At 28.0% G+C, this 15,800-nt stretch overlaps 1 protein-coding gene across 4 annotated transcripts in view; it reads right to left on the reverse strand.

Moving 5' to 3' along the window:
• Positions 1-704: 704 nt before the first annotated feature.
• Positions 705-15,800, reverse strand: part of LOC130450950 (calponin homology domain-containing protein DDB_G0272472) — a 39,744-nt gene continuing 24,648 nt past the window's right edge. For 2 of the 4 annotated variants that reach the window (XM_056789703.1, XM_056789705.1), the window contains exons 4-9: positions 10,628-11,030; positions 9,374-10,091; positions 8,618-8,851; positions 7,905-8,038; positions 6,792-6,898; positions 705-6,736 (exon numbers count right to left, since the gene is read on the reverse strand). In XM_056789703.1, coding sequence (XP_056645681.1) covers positions 6,723-6,736; positions 6,792-6,898; positions 7,905-8,038; positions 8,618-8,851; positions 9,374-10,091; positions 10,628-11,030 — 1,610 coding nt within the window. In that variant the 3' untranslated portion in view covers positions 705-6,722. Of the gene's footprint in view, positions 6,899-7,904; positions 8,039-8,617; positions 8,852-9,373; positions 10,092-10,627; positions 11,031-15,800 lie in introns of all 4 variants that reach the window. The other 2 variants (XM_056789702.1, XM_056789704.1) reach the window with 1 other exon arrangement.

Consider the following 15,800-nt stretch of genomic DNA (forward strand, 5'->3'; position numbering starts at 1 on the left):
AAAGTAATCAGTGGATAATTACCTATATTTCAGAGATTTTGTTGCATCTGACTATTATTATAATAATATTTATATAATTAATAATAATGTATTGATTGCAACAAAACAGCAATATACAATTATTAATTATCAACATATGCAACAAGTAATTAATCCGAAAAAAGTCCACTTTATATTTCGTTTTGTAGCACCCAGAAACTCAGTAAAGTTATCTATATCAAACATAGTATAGTAATAGCACATCTATATACAGTTGCTTTTATTTAATGTGTTCATTTCCACTAAAAAAGTTTCTGTTGTTACTATCTGACATTTTCATAAAAATGTAAACTTTTAGCTATATTTACTAATTATTAATTGTATTAATAATATGCATCAATTACCCCAATAGATGTAGAAACCTGTACACAATTTGTTTCACAAACGACAACAACAAAAATTTTTGCATAAACCATATATATGTAACAAACTAATATTCGAGTGATAGGATTTAGTAGGATCCATATTCCTTGTTCATTATCAATAATTTGGATCTAAATTTATAACCATCTTTTGTAGATTTTCTAAAAATTCTCGATTTAGCGTAGTTTATCCACTACTTTTTAGTTATTGATATTTATTTAACGTAATGAACATACCGAAATTTTATATTATCGCGTCTTACAAATAGATATTCAACACAAAATGTAGATTTAGAGGGATTTAAGAAATAAAGCAATCTTCATAAATAAATTTTTACATTTATTAAGCACTTTTAACAAGCGATTTAACCACATATTGTTATTCAAAGTTATAATTTATATTGGTATTCTTTATTAATTCTATAATTGCCTCCATCTGATAAATTTGTTAAATTACGAGATTAGGAAATTGTGAACAGAAAATGTAAGTTCTTTTAAACATTCACAATTTCTGAATATATATGTAAATAAGTCGGTCTTAATTCTATACGTCCTAATCAAAAACTAATTTTTTTCGGTCAACATTATGTTGTGTCAAATTTTTATTCATAAATAACAGACACTAAGTAAAAATTTCAGTAATATTCAAATTTTCGTTTATTGGATGGCTAAAAATTATTTTTATCATTCAAATATGCATATCATGTAGACTAGGTATGCCCTATATAGGATATCACACGACGTTTTAGTCTGTTAATGTTTCAAAAACTATAAACAGAAACATGAATTTGTTATTCACTAATTAAAAAGTTATTCACAATGAATTCAGTTTCCCACATCTAATCTCATACCCGTATCTGTCAATAGGATATCTTCGGATATCTTGGGCGCAATATTCCATTTGTAAAATAGTGTATTAAATGCGAAACGTACTTTTAATAGTTCTTCATTACCGCATTTGTAAATCAAAACGTCGTATGAAACTCTATATAAATAAATTTGGAAAATATATAAATATAATACAAATACAACTGCAACAATTAGTATCAAACAAAAATAAATATATACACTACACCTAAATTCTATAGTAGCCTTTTTGAGAAATTAGATAACTTCCATATCTTTTGTCCAGCAGAAGAGTATGTTTTTATTTGGTTCCAATGCCAAGTTTTTTTTGAAAAAAATTATTAATTGACACCATAAACAAATTGAAGTAGTTGTTGAATTCATCATCCATAAATTGAGAAATTCAAATCTAAATACGATTTTTCTCAAATTGTCGTATGTAGCATTATGTATATCGTATTATATTGGTTGCATAATTTGAGAGTTTATGTTAACAGGAATAGTCAAATTTACATGTCTGTTGCACAATTCTGATACTGAACCATTATCACTACATTCACGTTTTGTTTTCAGAAACATAGCACACCGTCAGACTCTGAAGATAATAACTTTGTTAACGAAACACTCCTCAGGCAATAATTGTGAACATTGGTACAGTGGTACAGATCAAAGTGTTAAGTATAAATATCGCGATTGATTCTAGAAATTCCAACCCAATTACCTTATTGATAGTTGAGTGACTATGTCATCCAAAAAAAGCTTCCAGGGGCAGAATATTTCTAATTGGTTAGTGAAATTTTACGTAGTTGCAACCAATGATATCCATTAAGGTTTCTTTAAAAAAAGCTAGTAAGTCTAGTTGACAGCACATTTTAAAGGGAAGCATATTTCTGTAAATAAGTTACAAAGTGATAGCTTGGAGAGAATTAGTAGTCACATTTTCAAAAATTTACAATTAAGAAGAAATTGGTTTATTCCAAAACGTTTAATAAAGAATTTAAATTGTTTTTGCCTATTGCCAGTCAATTACATCTGTGATGTTTGTGACGAAGTAGACTGTCAAATTAAGAATGAAAAACTTAATAAACTAAAAATGTTTCGCTTAGGAATGGACTTGAGAAAAGTTAGGTAAAAAATTAGGTTAATGAAACCTTTAGGTTATTATATCGGAACTATAAAAATAGGAAGGAACGAATGTGTATCATGTCTATCTACTTACATATGAGGAGCTTCAATATTCTGAGAAAACTTTACAGCCTGGATTAATAACTATAGTGTCAAAACAAGTTTCCGAATATTTTTTATGTATTTATGGCTGCTGGAAACTTCCTCTCTAAAATAAGTTGACACTAAGCATACTGTGATCGAAAGAGTCAAAATAACTACAGTATTATTACCACAAATGTGTAGCCAAATTTCATTACTTATTGATCTAGAAAGAACCCATTTTTTGTGAGAATGATGCTTCTGGAAGACTTTCTCAAGGAACTGTCTATTTCAATAAAACAGTATGGTTACAGTTGATATACGTAAATGCCAATTTGTATTAGAACACCATTCAAGCTGAGGATACTTCCAAAAAAAAAGTAGATGGAAAAGGATCTTTTTTTGTCTGCAATCCCACCAATGAGAATATCCAAAAAAATATTCTAAACAAAATACCAATGAATGCTTTAAGACAATATTTTGCAAACTGATTAAATCATTAAATTTGCAGGGCGACCTAGATTTTATTTCCTACGGATTTGATGTTTTCCTTAAAAGTAGATTTAGAGTGACTTGCGTTAGTTTGGTATTGAGATATAGAAATTGGCATCACATTCATATAATATGTCTACTACCACCCTTTTTTAATTTACATTCTAAGAATATCAAACAGATATTATAAACTATCAAAGTTTACGAATGTATACAACACATAAAACACAATTGGACATCTATAATATACATATAAAAAAGTGATTTATTTCTTTTATTGGTTTTAAATGATATTTTAAAATGCTACAGACGATCAATTTGTTCCAGTTTCATTAAAAAATATAATGCTTGTTGATAAAAAAATTGAAAATTTACAGATTTTTTTATAATGGATCTTAAACTATTATTTTTCTGTAATATTTGGAAAATGAAAATCTACTAGGCTCAATGTTGTTACTAAAACAATCAAATTCAAATTGAAATATTTTCCTCACTAAATAACAAAGTTACCCTTTTCCATATAATAAATATCTTTTGATTCAAAATTAAATGATTAAAAACAGTACAAAACGATTAAAATGCAGATAATAAAATTCTCACCTGCAATATTAAAAAATAGGATCACGTCCTAACAGCAGAATATAATATATGGTGGACACTACTCAGTATACTTTTTTTTAGTGGCATTATAGAAATTTGAATATGCCAAGTGGATTTTTAATCTTAACAAAGGCTAAATCCAAGTTATTGCTAATTTAAAAAGAATATTTAAATTATACAAAATAAGTTAAACTGCAATGTTTTGTAACCATAACCATACTAATAGTTTTACAAATAATTCAAGAAACATATAAGAATAAAGTACACAACCTACTAATCAATGGGACTATAAAAATGAATCCTTACAATATTACGATTTAATGCCTCAATGACAAAAACAATTAGTGGTAATTAAATTGTTTAGGAATAAATGCTATGGTGTTACAAATGTTTAGAAGAGCAACTCATGAAATACGTAAAAAACAAGGATTATTTATACAGCTGCACTATAATGAATATTTATCAGGTTTTTAATATTGAAATCAATATTGACTAAGCGATGAGCAGCTAATATTTGAAATAAATACATGGGAGTTAGTTTTCATAACGCAGCTATTGAAGTAAAAATATTTTCAAATGCACAAAATTATCGGCTCTATTTTCATTAAAACACGATTGGATACCATTGAATTTGCACCTGGAAAACCGAGATACAGTGCAAAATAAGATAAATACTTACAAAAACCTTCATTTGTAGGTAAAACAGGTTTCATATCAACTCTCACTCTGTATACCCCAAATTAAATAGATTACCTTCTTTCTCGAGTTCTCGAGGCATGATAATAAAGTTTCAATGTAAAATACTTTAACTCTGGAAAACCACTGCTGTTTGAATGAGAATTATTAAGATATTGACGTACTCTATCTAGTATACCTTATGTAAAAATATACTGAGAAAGGTCGTTTCCATGAAAATAACTCTAAATAATCAAATACCGTAAGTAACGCAGCAAACATAATAAAATATAATTATATCAAAACAAAATATATAAATGTTTTTAAAAAGTATGTATAATCTCATATTTTATTATTTTGCTACGCAGACAATATCTGATGACAATAAAGAAATATAACACAACAAATTTTACTTACATTCAAGATGACTAGTACAGATCGAGTTTTGTGAAGTTATATTAATGGAGAAGGACAAACACAATCAAAAGCAAATCTAATACTGAAATTAAGAAGGTTCTGCTTTTGACCCAGTTTGTTTTGCATAGTTCAATTGACAGCATCTAACAGTCCAATTCTAACAAAGCTTCTATTTCTATAATTTGAATCAGTGCGATCTGAGAATGCGACAAAATATGAAACGCAAAGTGTCACTTCACCACTATGATCACATAATCTAATTTTGCATAACAGAAAATTATATTGAAGTAGATGAGTAAAGCAACTCTTCACTACACATTTTAAAACGTTGGAACATTTGTTTTAATGTGGATTAAATTGATAAGTTTATTTTTAGAATGAAATGCCTCTTTGTATTACTAGATTCCCAACAAAATATAGAACTAAATTGATAAAGAATGAATTAAATCCCTAACGCCATACATACCTATTGCCAAATATCAAATCACTACATTCTAGTCTAAAATATAGGACTATTAGATGATGTTATTGAATAAGGAGTATATAAGCAAAAACTTAAAAAGTAACTGATAAAGTTGCCATAAATATATGCACCTAACTCTACTTGTATACACAAACATAAATCAACACTCAATGGTTAAAAATGCAACACTATTTTTAAACAATATTAAATTTAATTTGTATCAATAGACTTAAATGAATCACGTGTCATTTCAAAAATTGAAAGTAATTAAAATTTTTACAGTTTTCTTATTGAGAATATTCAGTCACGGCAGCTATAAATTGGTTATGGAGGTTCATCAGTCATATGATCATATTTATTAGTAATTTATAAACAAAAAGAAAGAATTGAATTATGCACCAATATTCCCTAATGCTTGTACTCTATACTATATTTTGACTGATAGTGTTTCGACTTATTTTCCAACAATAATACTGTCTAGCCATTCGAGCAGGATATGAAAATATGGAAGGTCCATACATTGTGAGAGTTGGTGTAGTTGTCGTAAACAGTGTGTTTAGTATTAAATCATCAACAGTCTCAGATCGTTAAGTATATAAGTTCCTTTCATTAGATTATTTGCAGTATCAGTCAACTTTTCAGATGGATGCCTAAATGATAAACCATAATATTTATGGATTGTAATATTTTATGTATATTCTTCAAGAAGTAATTATTGATTATATTTTCCATATATGAATTTTTTTTATCAAAAAACCATCATAATGTGTCCACTGTAAACCCAATTTATTTACCAATAAACTATATCCACTTCGGCAAATAAATTAAAATACATTCACCTAATTTGAACGACAATAACGATATAATATTGAAGTAAATACAAAAATAGTGTAAAATATGCGTTAACCGTCAAGAGTCTGAATATTATACTACAAATTAAACAACATTCAACTTCATTTATTACAGTATATCAGTCCAATAATTCAGATAATGTCGGTTCACGCATATATTTTTAACCATCAGATTTAAAATTTAAATCAAACATATAATTCAATAAATTCTTTTTAAAAAAATTCATAAGACCTAGTTCAATTCATATACAACTAATATAAAAAATCAATTATGAACGTAGGTAATACATATAATTTTTAAAGTATGCCAGAAGTGAGCGCCCTCAATTACACTTTCCCTTTCCATTGTATTTTCTTTTCATCATCAATTCGATACCAGAACGATTTATAGAATAAAGCTGTATTATTGTGTAGATATTTTCTAAGCAATAACGTTTGAAAAACTGAATTAGACCTAGAAAGGGGTAGTGACATTGTTGACAAAAATATTAATTACAAAAGGAATCAATTTTAAACTGTCAAATATTGATTGAAAGGGATTTATTAATCGAAGATGTGATTTTTAGGTAATAAATTATATGTAGGTAAAATATTGATTTGAAATAGAAACTGAAAAAGTGTACACAAACATTAACAATGAAAAATAAAAGTTATGGGCATTTAAATTAATAAATCAACACAATGAATTTATACTACATGTGTGCATGTATACATTATATACACACATACATTATATATTTATTTATAGTATGTATATCTAAATTTAGTCTCTCACATCAATGAATCTGAAAAATACAGATATTTGTTTTCTTTAACTATTGTTATTACACATAAAATTACCATACTGTTGGTTATCTCGCCACGTGTTATTTGAATTTATTGAATCGTTCGTATTCATGGATTCTATTGTGACTGAATTGGCGTTTTTCACTATTTCATTGGGTATCCTGAAAGAGAAATTTGAATATTATATTTTCCACAAACATTTAGATCAACAATTACATGAAGAGGATAACAAATTTCATCATAATCAATGTATGATGCTTTCTAAAATCAATCCATACTTTAAGCAAGGGGACAATAACCACAAAAAAATCAAATGATAATTCGAAAAAGGATTGTGTTTTCAAATTTTACAGTCAGTTGTCGTTAATTTGGAAGATTCAATTTTCTAAAGAAATTCCATTTGTAAAAATAATATTCTGTAAGGTATTGAGTGGAAACAAGAAAAGTAAATCCAAATTAATGTGATCTGAACGTTTACTTACTAATCACAAGTTTTTAAATTGAGTTTAAGTTGAATTGTCAGTGAATAGGTTCCAAGACAATAAAATTTGTGTAGGGCGAAAAATTCATATAAGTTGTTCAGTAATCAAACAGTTGTTTATTCCAAACGGAAATAATGCCTCCCACATTTAATTATTGTATAATAACTTCATAGTATCACTTTGATATTACTATATATATTACTACTATACCAGCAATTACCATTACCAATTACACTTTCTGGTCTTTTGAGCCCAGATCATAAAACATAAACACGCAAGTAAAGAATAGTTGAGGAAAAGTGAAATACTGCTATGAAATTTTCCCCTTCCCTTTTTCTGAAGTTATAAAATTCCAAACATCGAAAAATGAATATGTTTTATTCAAATTCAAAACCTCAAATTTGATATATTACTGACAGAATAATCTATTTTCATGGCAGTGTAACGTGAAATAAAAGGCAGCTACATATGATAAATAATTACATTGTTAAATGAATGATATAGATGTCAAATTAAATTAAAAGTTAACTTTATGATTTTTTCATCATAGTATGAATTTGAAACATTATAACCTATAATGATATAACTAAATAAAGTATAAATTGTGTACATGATAAGGAAACTAGTAAAGATTTAAATCAATATTTTTCGTCTCACATTGGCCCTTTCAGTTTCCGATACTTACAAATTATCAACAATGTCTTTGACTACTTTTGTTGTGCCATTTTCTTGCTCGTCTATTTTCGTTCCATTTATTTTATTTTCTTCGTTACTTTTCATCTCTTCTGCGGGCTTATTTTCATTTTTTTCATCTGTGCTCTGTAATAAAAATATAAAATTAAATACAAACAATAAAATACAGTCAATTAATTTAAATGGCCTATAAGTAAATTATATTTCCATAATTCTCCACAGCTGAATTGCGATCGCAGTTCCACGCATGCGTAGAAACGACGATGGCGATTCTATGGTTACTTTCATTCACTTGAATATTCTACCACACACTACGAATTTGTCAAAATTCGGACCACACTCCTAATAACTTTCATTTGTTTCGGCATCCACGGCGATCAGACGTATAACATCAAGGACGAACTGAAAGAACATGTTTTTTCAAGGTTCAACGCACAAGAAAAACATTCTATCAAGAATATAAAAACTATGTCAAAAATAATGTAACTGTGGTAAATTTTTGTGCAATAAATTTCTTTACTGTGTCTGTATTGGATTTCTTTTTCTATTACTTTAACAACATCCCATATATTTTTATATATTTGTAAATTCAATATGGTAGCTGTATCATAATTCACAGCTACTATTAACTTCTCTCGTTTTTTGGATATTTACATTAAATTTGAATCAATATATGAAATAAACAAAAATAAAACAACTACTTACCTGTGTATTATTAGCATTTTTTCCTCTTGTCCTTAACATAATGGCCTCAACCCTCTTTCGACGAGCTTCCCTTTCTTTCTCTTCATTTTTTAGCCTTTCTTGTAACTCAGCTTTTTGTTTTTCAGCATCCTCTTTTGCCTTCCTTTCTGCCTCTTCTTTTAATAGTTTCAATTTTTGTTCCTCTTCTCTTTTTAATCTCTCTTCCTCCTCGCGTTTTTGAGCTTCTCTGATTGCCTTCAACATAAAATAATAATTTAAGGATAAAATTTGGGGTTCGAGAAAATCCAGTAACTGTACACTCCCAAGTGAGTGACTCCCTTAAATTAAACAGTGTTAAACTGCTCTAACATTTTTACTGGCACCCTAATTGTTTTTAGTGTTTTGCCTTTTCTACATTTAAAACAATTTTGTTCAAAATATTTCCGCCCAACTAAGTCACCATATTGAAAATAATGTTTTACATATTCTCTCCTATAATTGTAGTGTTACTTGAATATAACTACAAGTTACAAAACGCGATTTTAATTTTCAACCAAAACAAAAACTAATAGACCTCCATATTTGCAGTCTTTACTAATAATTTTTTCGTTAATAAAATGTCAAGCATTCACAAAAATAATGAATTATTATTAGCTCTTTGTGTCACCATTAAATGTGAATAAAAGATGTATATACCAAATATTAATTTGTAAGTAGTTTAAACAAGTACTGAAAATCTCAAGCTGATCAGATATAACTAATTGGATTGATACTTACTTCCTGTAGTCTTTCCTGTTCTGCTTGCCTTTGTAATTCAATTAATTGTCTTATTTGTTCTTCTTCTCGTTGTTGGCGTTCTAATTCAGCTTTAGCTTCAGCTTCTAATCGTAATCTTTCTAATTCAGCTTGTCTTTCAGCTTCTTCTCGAATTAGTCTTCTTCTTTCTGCGAGTGCAGCTTTTGCTTCCTTTTCAGTATTAATACGAACCTTTGTCATTGATGTTGTCATTTCGTTTTCTTGACTCTCCATATTTATTTGATCAATCAGACTATTTTCAGAAAGAGTTTGTGATGTACTAATATTTAATCTATTTTTCTCGTCTTCAAGTGATTTTTGATCCTCAACTGAATTGGTTTGTTCTTTTTTAATTGGAGTCTTTTGGATTTCTGGTTTTTCGGATTCAGGTATTTTCGATTCACTATTGGATTTAATAGATTCGACTACATCTTCTTTTTTACTAATTTGCACATCAATTAACAACTGATCAGTTTTAGCTTCCGATACTGTAGATTCTTCTTTATCTGATTCTGTTATTTCTCTTGTATTTGTTACTGTTTTATCATTAGTTTCTTTTTTATTTAGTTCCACCTTTTCTATCTCCAATGTTTTTATTGTACCATCTCCAAGTCCTACATTAATACTTCCATTATTACTTTCTAATTTATACTCTGATGCTACTTCTATATCACGCTTATTCTGAGGCACATTAAATTCTCTAAAATATGTAAATCACATTTGTAGTAACAATACTTGAAAATTTTTGAAAAATAGCAATACAAATGAGATAATGATAATGTTGCAACTAAAAATATTCATAATTTTGAGATTTTTGATTTAAAAAATGAGTAATATGTGTAATTGTGTCCGAAATGCCCAAGGTTGAAAAAATTAATGGGAATGCAAATCTTGAAACAATATTTTTAATCCATGATTCAGAAACCAATAATACATTCTAAAAAATCTGATTAACGAAGAAAAAATTGCGAAATTAGGAAAGAATAATTCAAGTATTTCCCTTGAAGCAATTTAACCGATTCACTATTTTTAGAAAAGTATAAGATGACTGTCAAGATAATCTTTATAACTGTGAAAAATTTGGAGCGTTTTAAGAGACGATAATATAATAAATAATATGAAATATATTTTGCAAATAATAGCTGTTATATTAGACAACCAAATTCCGTATGAAGATAATGCAAAAACGTCCCCTTTTCCTAAAAAATACATTATGTACGAATTTAGGATACTTACACTTCCCCGTTTACAATATCTGGTTTAATTTTATTTGGAGGGACACGGTGTTCTTCAGACTTTTGATTACTGGTAGTTTCTTCTTGAAGCTTGTCTTTACCCGTTACAGTAGCAGTAGTAGTGTTTTTCAAAGTTTTAGTAACACTATCTACAGGAGTTTTAGCTTTATTTCTATTAATTTTATCGCTGTTTATCGCAGTAGTAGTTGTTTTTGTTATCGTTTTCCTCGTTTTCGGAATAGGAGGTTTGTTATCGTTTTTGGCGTCTGTTGATATGCCAGTCACGGCAATACTAATTGGTCTTGGTTTCCTCGGTCCTGTTGTTAGACGTTGTCTAACATTTACCGAACTAGCCAAGCTGTTTGTGCTCTGCTGACTGAGGGAACTACTTGGTCGTGATGATGCTGTGATAATAAAAACGATAAGACATTATTTAATTTAAAAAATAATCCAATAATATGAATTAAGACTAAAAGTATGGACTACCAATCCTAATAATTCAAAATACTTTTCTGAATGCAATTCAACCCCAATAATTAATTTTTCTTCATAGAAAATTGTTGGTAGTACATATAGTTAGTCAATTTTTGAATCGTTTCGTCTCATTGTACAATGAGAAATACTTCTAGAAATTTGATATGAAACTCAATATCAAGTAGTTTTTATGAAAGATGTAATTTTTTGCTTCCAAATCTGAGTATTACTAGATAGTTCATCCAACACCACATAAAGTAAATGCTTTCATTACTAGTAATTTTTATACATGACCAACATAATTTATTTAATTCTACTTCAACCAATTTTTCATATAATTGTTAATTACTGTAAACTAAACAAATATTTAACGTGTGAGTAGTAATTTTTTTATGATCATTATTTCCTTGTTTACAAGACAAACATTTTTTATTAACATATTGTGTATTTTACTGAAGATAAGATTTACCTTATACATGGTATAATTTCCACTTGGAAAACAGAATATTCAAGCTAATAAAAATTGATATTCCAATTTTGATTGACAATATTTGATTAGACTTTTATTGATTGGAAAGTAGTTAAACCTGCCGCCATATATGGTTGGAAATTACTGCTTTGTAATAAATGACAACTAATGCTAAAAGCAAAATTTTCCAATATGACAGAAATAATGTTGTCAGTGTTGGATGAATATTAGAAATATGGTATGCTAATTGATAAAATAGGATATTCGTAATATATAAATAAACCTAACTTTAAATTTTAACAGTTAGTAGTATAGTTAGCGAAGCGTTAAATACTGATATATAATAAAATACAATAGCAGCAAACTAGCGACATATAGACAAGTATAATATACTAGATAAATATAGAACAACATGAACTAAGTAGGTTTTTATAGCATACAAAATACAACTATAATCGACTGAGCAGAACTAACAAGCTCAGGATAACCCATCACAAAAAATATAGTGATTAATAAATTTGGTAGACATTGATGAAGCTTGATTTATAAACTTTTAATATTAATTTTGAGAATTTCATGTATCTTGATGACTGAAAGCACATCAACACAAAAACAAGAATTTTCAAGTGAAAATTTGTTCAACGATATATGCTTCACAATAATCTTCTTTAAATCCTCGTCAGAGACCAATCATACTATGCAGTTAAGTGTTAATATATTCAAATATAGCCATACAGTGGAGGAACTATTGGATTAAAAAAGTAGAGGAATTGGTTCATATTTGAAATATTCTAATGCTTATAAAATAGGAAAAACAAAAAATGGATAATTTTATTTTTGAATAATGCAGCATAACAATAGGAAGCAATGAGCCACCACCACAGCTTACTTTATGCTAGAATATCAAATGTGAATAATTTTTACATGTTACAAATATATACATACCCTGATCATAACAGTTGTAGAAAAATTAATGTTCTTTAAACCACCTACTTATTATATTCTTTTACACTTGGAAACCAAAATTTCATTTCATTGGTGAATGGATTGGATACAGTATTTTTTTGAAATGCAATTTTCAGTGATCCGTTAAGATATACAGAACATATGAAGAAATTCTATCAGTAATTGCAATAAGTGCATTTCTAGACTGTACAGACCAATGTTATTGTATAATTTGAAATACTTTAAGCTACAAAAGTCCTTTTAGTGAGAATTTCAAATGTTTAAAAAGTATAATAATATAACAAAAATATATTACCATCTAACATCATGTAAGAGAAATATTTTTTCTATGAACACATACTCTTCTAATACCTCAAATGTAATAATTACGAGAGTGGATGTTGTGCCAAATGATAAATTATTCAGACCAGATCTTAAAATAAGGAACATTATACATAAGAAAAAAATTATACTACAACCTTTATGAACAGTGTGTGTATGAGTTTTTTATTTACTCACCCCTTACTAACCCAGTGCTATTTAAAAATCCCCTCTCACCATTTTCTCTTTGGAATGATTATACATAAACTATTGAAATGTGGAAAATTATTATGTGTTGATAGATAGGTAGACAGATGAAATTTTCGTCAAAGGGGACGTCACGAGGTCTTTTTGACCGTTCACTGTACTTTGACTGCCTTCACAGATACATGTGGAATGTAGAATCATTTTGCATCATTACTACGACTGAGCGCACAGTGTTGGATTAAGAAGTTGTGGCGCCTAGGGCTAAAATCGACCCGGGGCCCACTTAAGGAAATCAAAAATATTACTCTTATATTGAATATAATTTATAAGTGAAAATTAATTAAAATATTATTTCATAAACTATATAGTTTTTATTTACAAAACTTATTTCTAGATTTTTACTCTTTAAAACTGAGAATGATCTTTCTGCTTCACTATAGGTATATTTTGTCTAGTTTCACCAAGTATTCGGATCACTGTAAGTTTATCTGTTAAAGCATTTCGCTTCTTGAAGCACTTAAACATTGGGTATACAAAAGTTTAACAAATTAAATGTACATACATTTCAAAATTATTAAAATTTACTAAAATTTTCGATCAACAATAAGTAATTTATTAGATATATTGAAATTTAAACAATTTTGAAAGCTTCTAATTAGAGAAACTTATAAAACGTTAAATTATTTGACAACTATCTATATGTGAGGCTGAAATTTTGCTTTGCTTTTTTTTAAAACAAGTTACTTATATTAAATGCATCTAACAAACAGAGCGAGCCAAATAAAAATAAATGCATGATTGAAGCATGATCACCACGCGCCTTTGCAACTATTACATTTACATCAGTTACGTTTTAACGGTTTGTGCTAGTATATTTTAATAGATCTTTAGTGTACATATACGGTGTTTAAAGAATGTTGAAAAAACTGCTAATTTGGGTTTCAACAACCCATTTAAAAGAAGCGCAAAAAACCGCAATTCAATATTAATGAAAAAAAAAATGTAATTTTGAACATTTACTAATCCTTTGTGGTCAGTCGACGAGATGGTGAAAAAAGTAGGAAAAATTGCTGGAGTGGCTGTTTCAAGAGTTTATGTAGTAATAGAAAAATATACGCAAAAGCATTCTTTTTCGGATCCAAAACCATACCCCTCATGGAATGCCAACTATATATTCAGTTTTAAAAGATGTAAATGATGATGCTGACCTACCAAATTTCAAAAAGTCGACATTCCACAAGGTATTCTAAAAATTAATACAGCTTATTTGGGCGGATATATGTTGTCAAAAAAATACTACTCCCAAATTTTGCTTGAAAATCTTTTTAGTGATAGTGTTTTGTCTATTACCACTGAAAAATTAAATAATTGCATACAGCAAGTAAAAGAAAAGGTAAAAGTACAAATTTTAAAATTAGACCATCTAATGGATGTATTAGTTGATAGAAATCCAGTGATAATTAATCTTAATGATGATGATACTATTAGTAACAGTTCTAAGTAACCAGACTAATATGACATTTATTATTATTTTTTAATGATTTGCTGTTACTAAATAGATATCATTTTGATATAGTTTGTGGTTTGTGGTGCTGAAAATATTTTTTGTAATTCATTTAATGTTAAATACAAATGATTTTTTTCTTATTTTCAATAGTTTATGTACAATCACACTAAAATTAGGTGGGGTTCTTATATATATATATATATATATATATATATATATATATATATATATATATATATATATATATATATATATATATATATATATAGAGAGAGAGAGAGAGAGAGAGAGAGAGAGAGAAATACTGCATATGAGGAATAGCAATAAGCTTAATATCTATATCATAAAACACTGTTCAAAAATATTTTCCAAATTCTTTATAGATCACATTCTGATATCAGAGACCTCATCCACTAGATCCACATCAGTGATAATTAATTAAATAAGAATATTTAACTGGTCATAAAGGCTATTTGGGATATTAACCAAACGTATCGTGATTTGTGCAAATTATCAATGATGGATTGGAAAGGCTTTTGTAGAGTTCTTATTTAAGTTTTTGAATGTTTGTTCTTCAGTGACTTCTCATGGAAGTTCAGTCGAAAATTCAATAAGAATAGATAATACTTAGATGCAAGTGAGAAGCCACTTTTACTGGTTATCTTGATAAATTACTGGATTAACCAAGTCTTGTATTTTCTTGTGTCTCTTACACCCTCAAATATATCTATTTGCTGTAAAAAAATTAGCTTTATAGCTAAACTCTTAAAAGGTTTCCCATTTAATTAATATGGAAAATATATTTTTTTAATTTCAGATTGCACATAATGAATTCAATTTTTTACGAAAAAACATCAGATTTTTAAAGTTGAGCTTTACAAAACTGTAAAACAATGTAAGATTATCTTTAAATCATAGATTGCAATAATTTTTTCATCGTCAAAATTTTCACATAATCTATTAGTTAGTACTGTATTTTTGAATAACTGCAACCTTTTGAAAATAATCTCTCTCTATTTTAGAGTTTTGTAAATCTCAAAGACTCATTTTTAAGAATGCATGAGGGTTGCTACTTAAGTTTTGAAATATGGCAACACTGATGTGAATACGTCAAATCTGACATTGTTGTCATACGAGTGATATTTGAATAGTTTACAGATACTTGAAACATTCATCTTTGTTAAAAAGGCGCGAACAATTACTGCAAGATGGTCATGTGACATACTGTGAGATTGAGGCATGCTTGGGGAT

The sequence above is a fragment of the Diorhabda sublineata genome, chromosome X (assembly GCF_026230105.1).
Source record: "Diorhabda sublineata isolate icDioSubl1.1 chromosome X, icDioSubl1.1, whole genome shotgun sequence".
NCBI classification, from domain to species: domain Eukaryota; kingdom Metazoa; phylum Arthropoda; class Insecta; order Coleoptera; family Chrysomelidae; genus Diorhabda; species Diorhabda sublineata.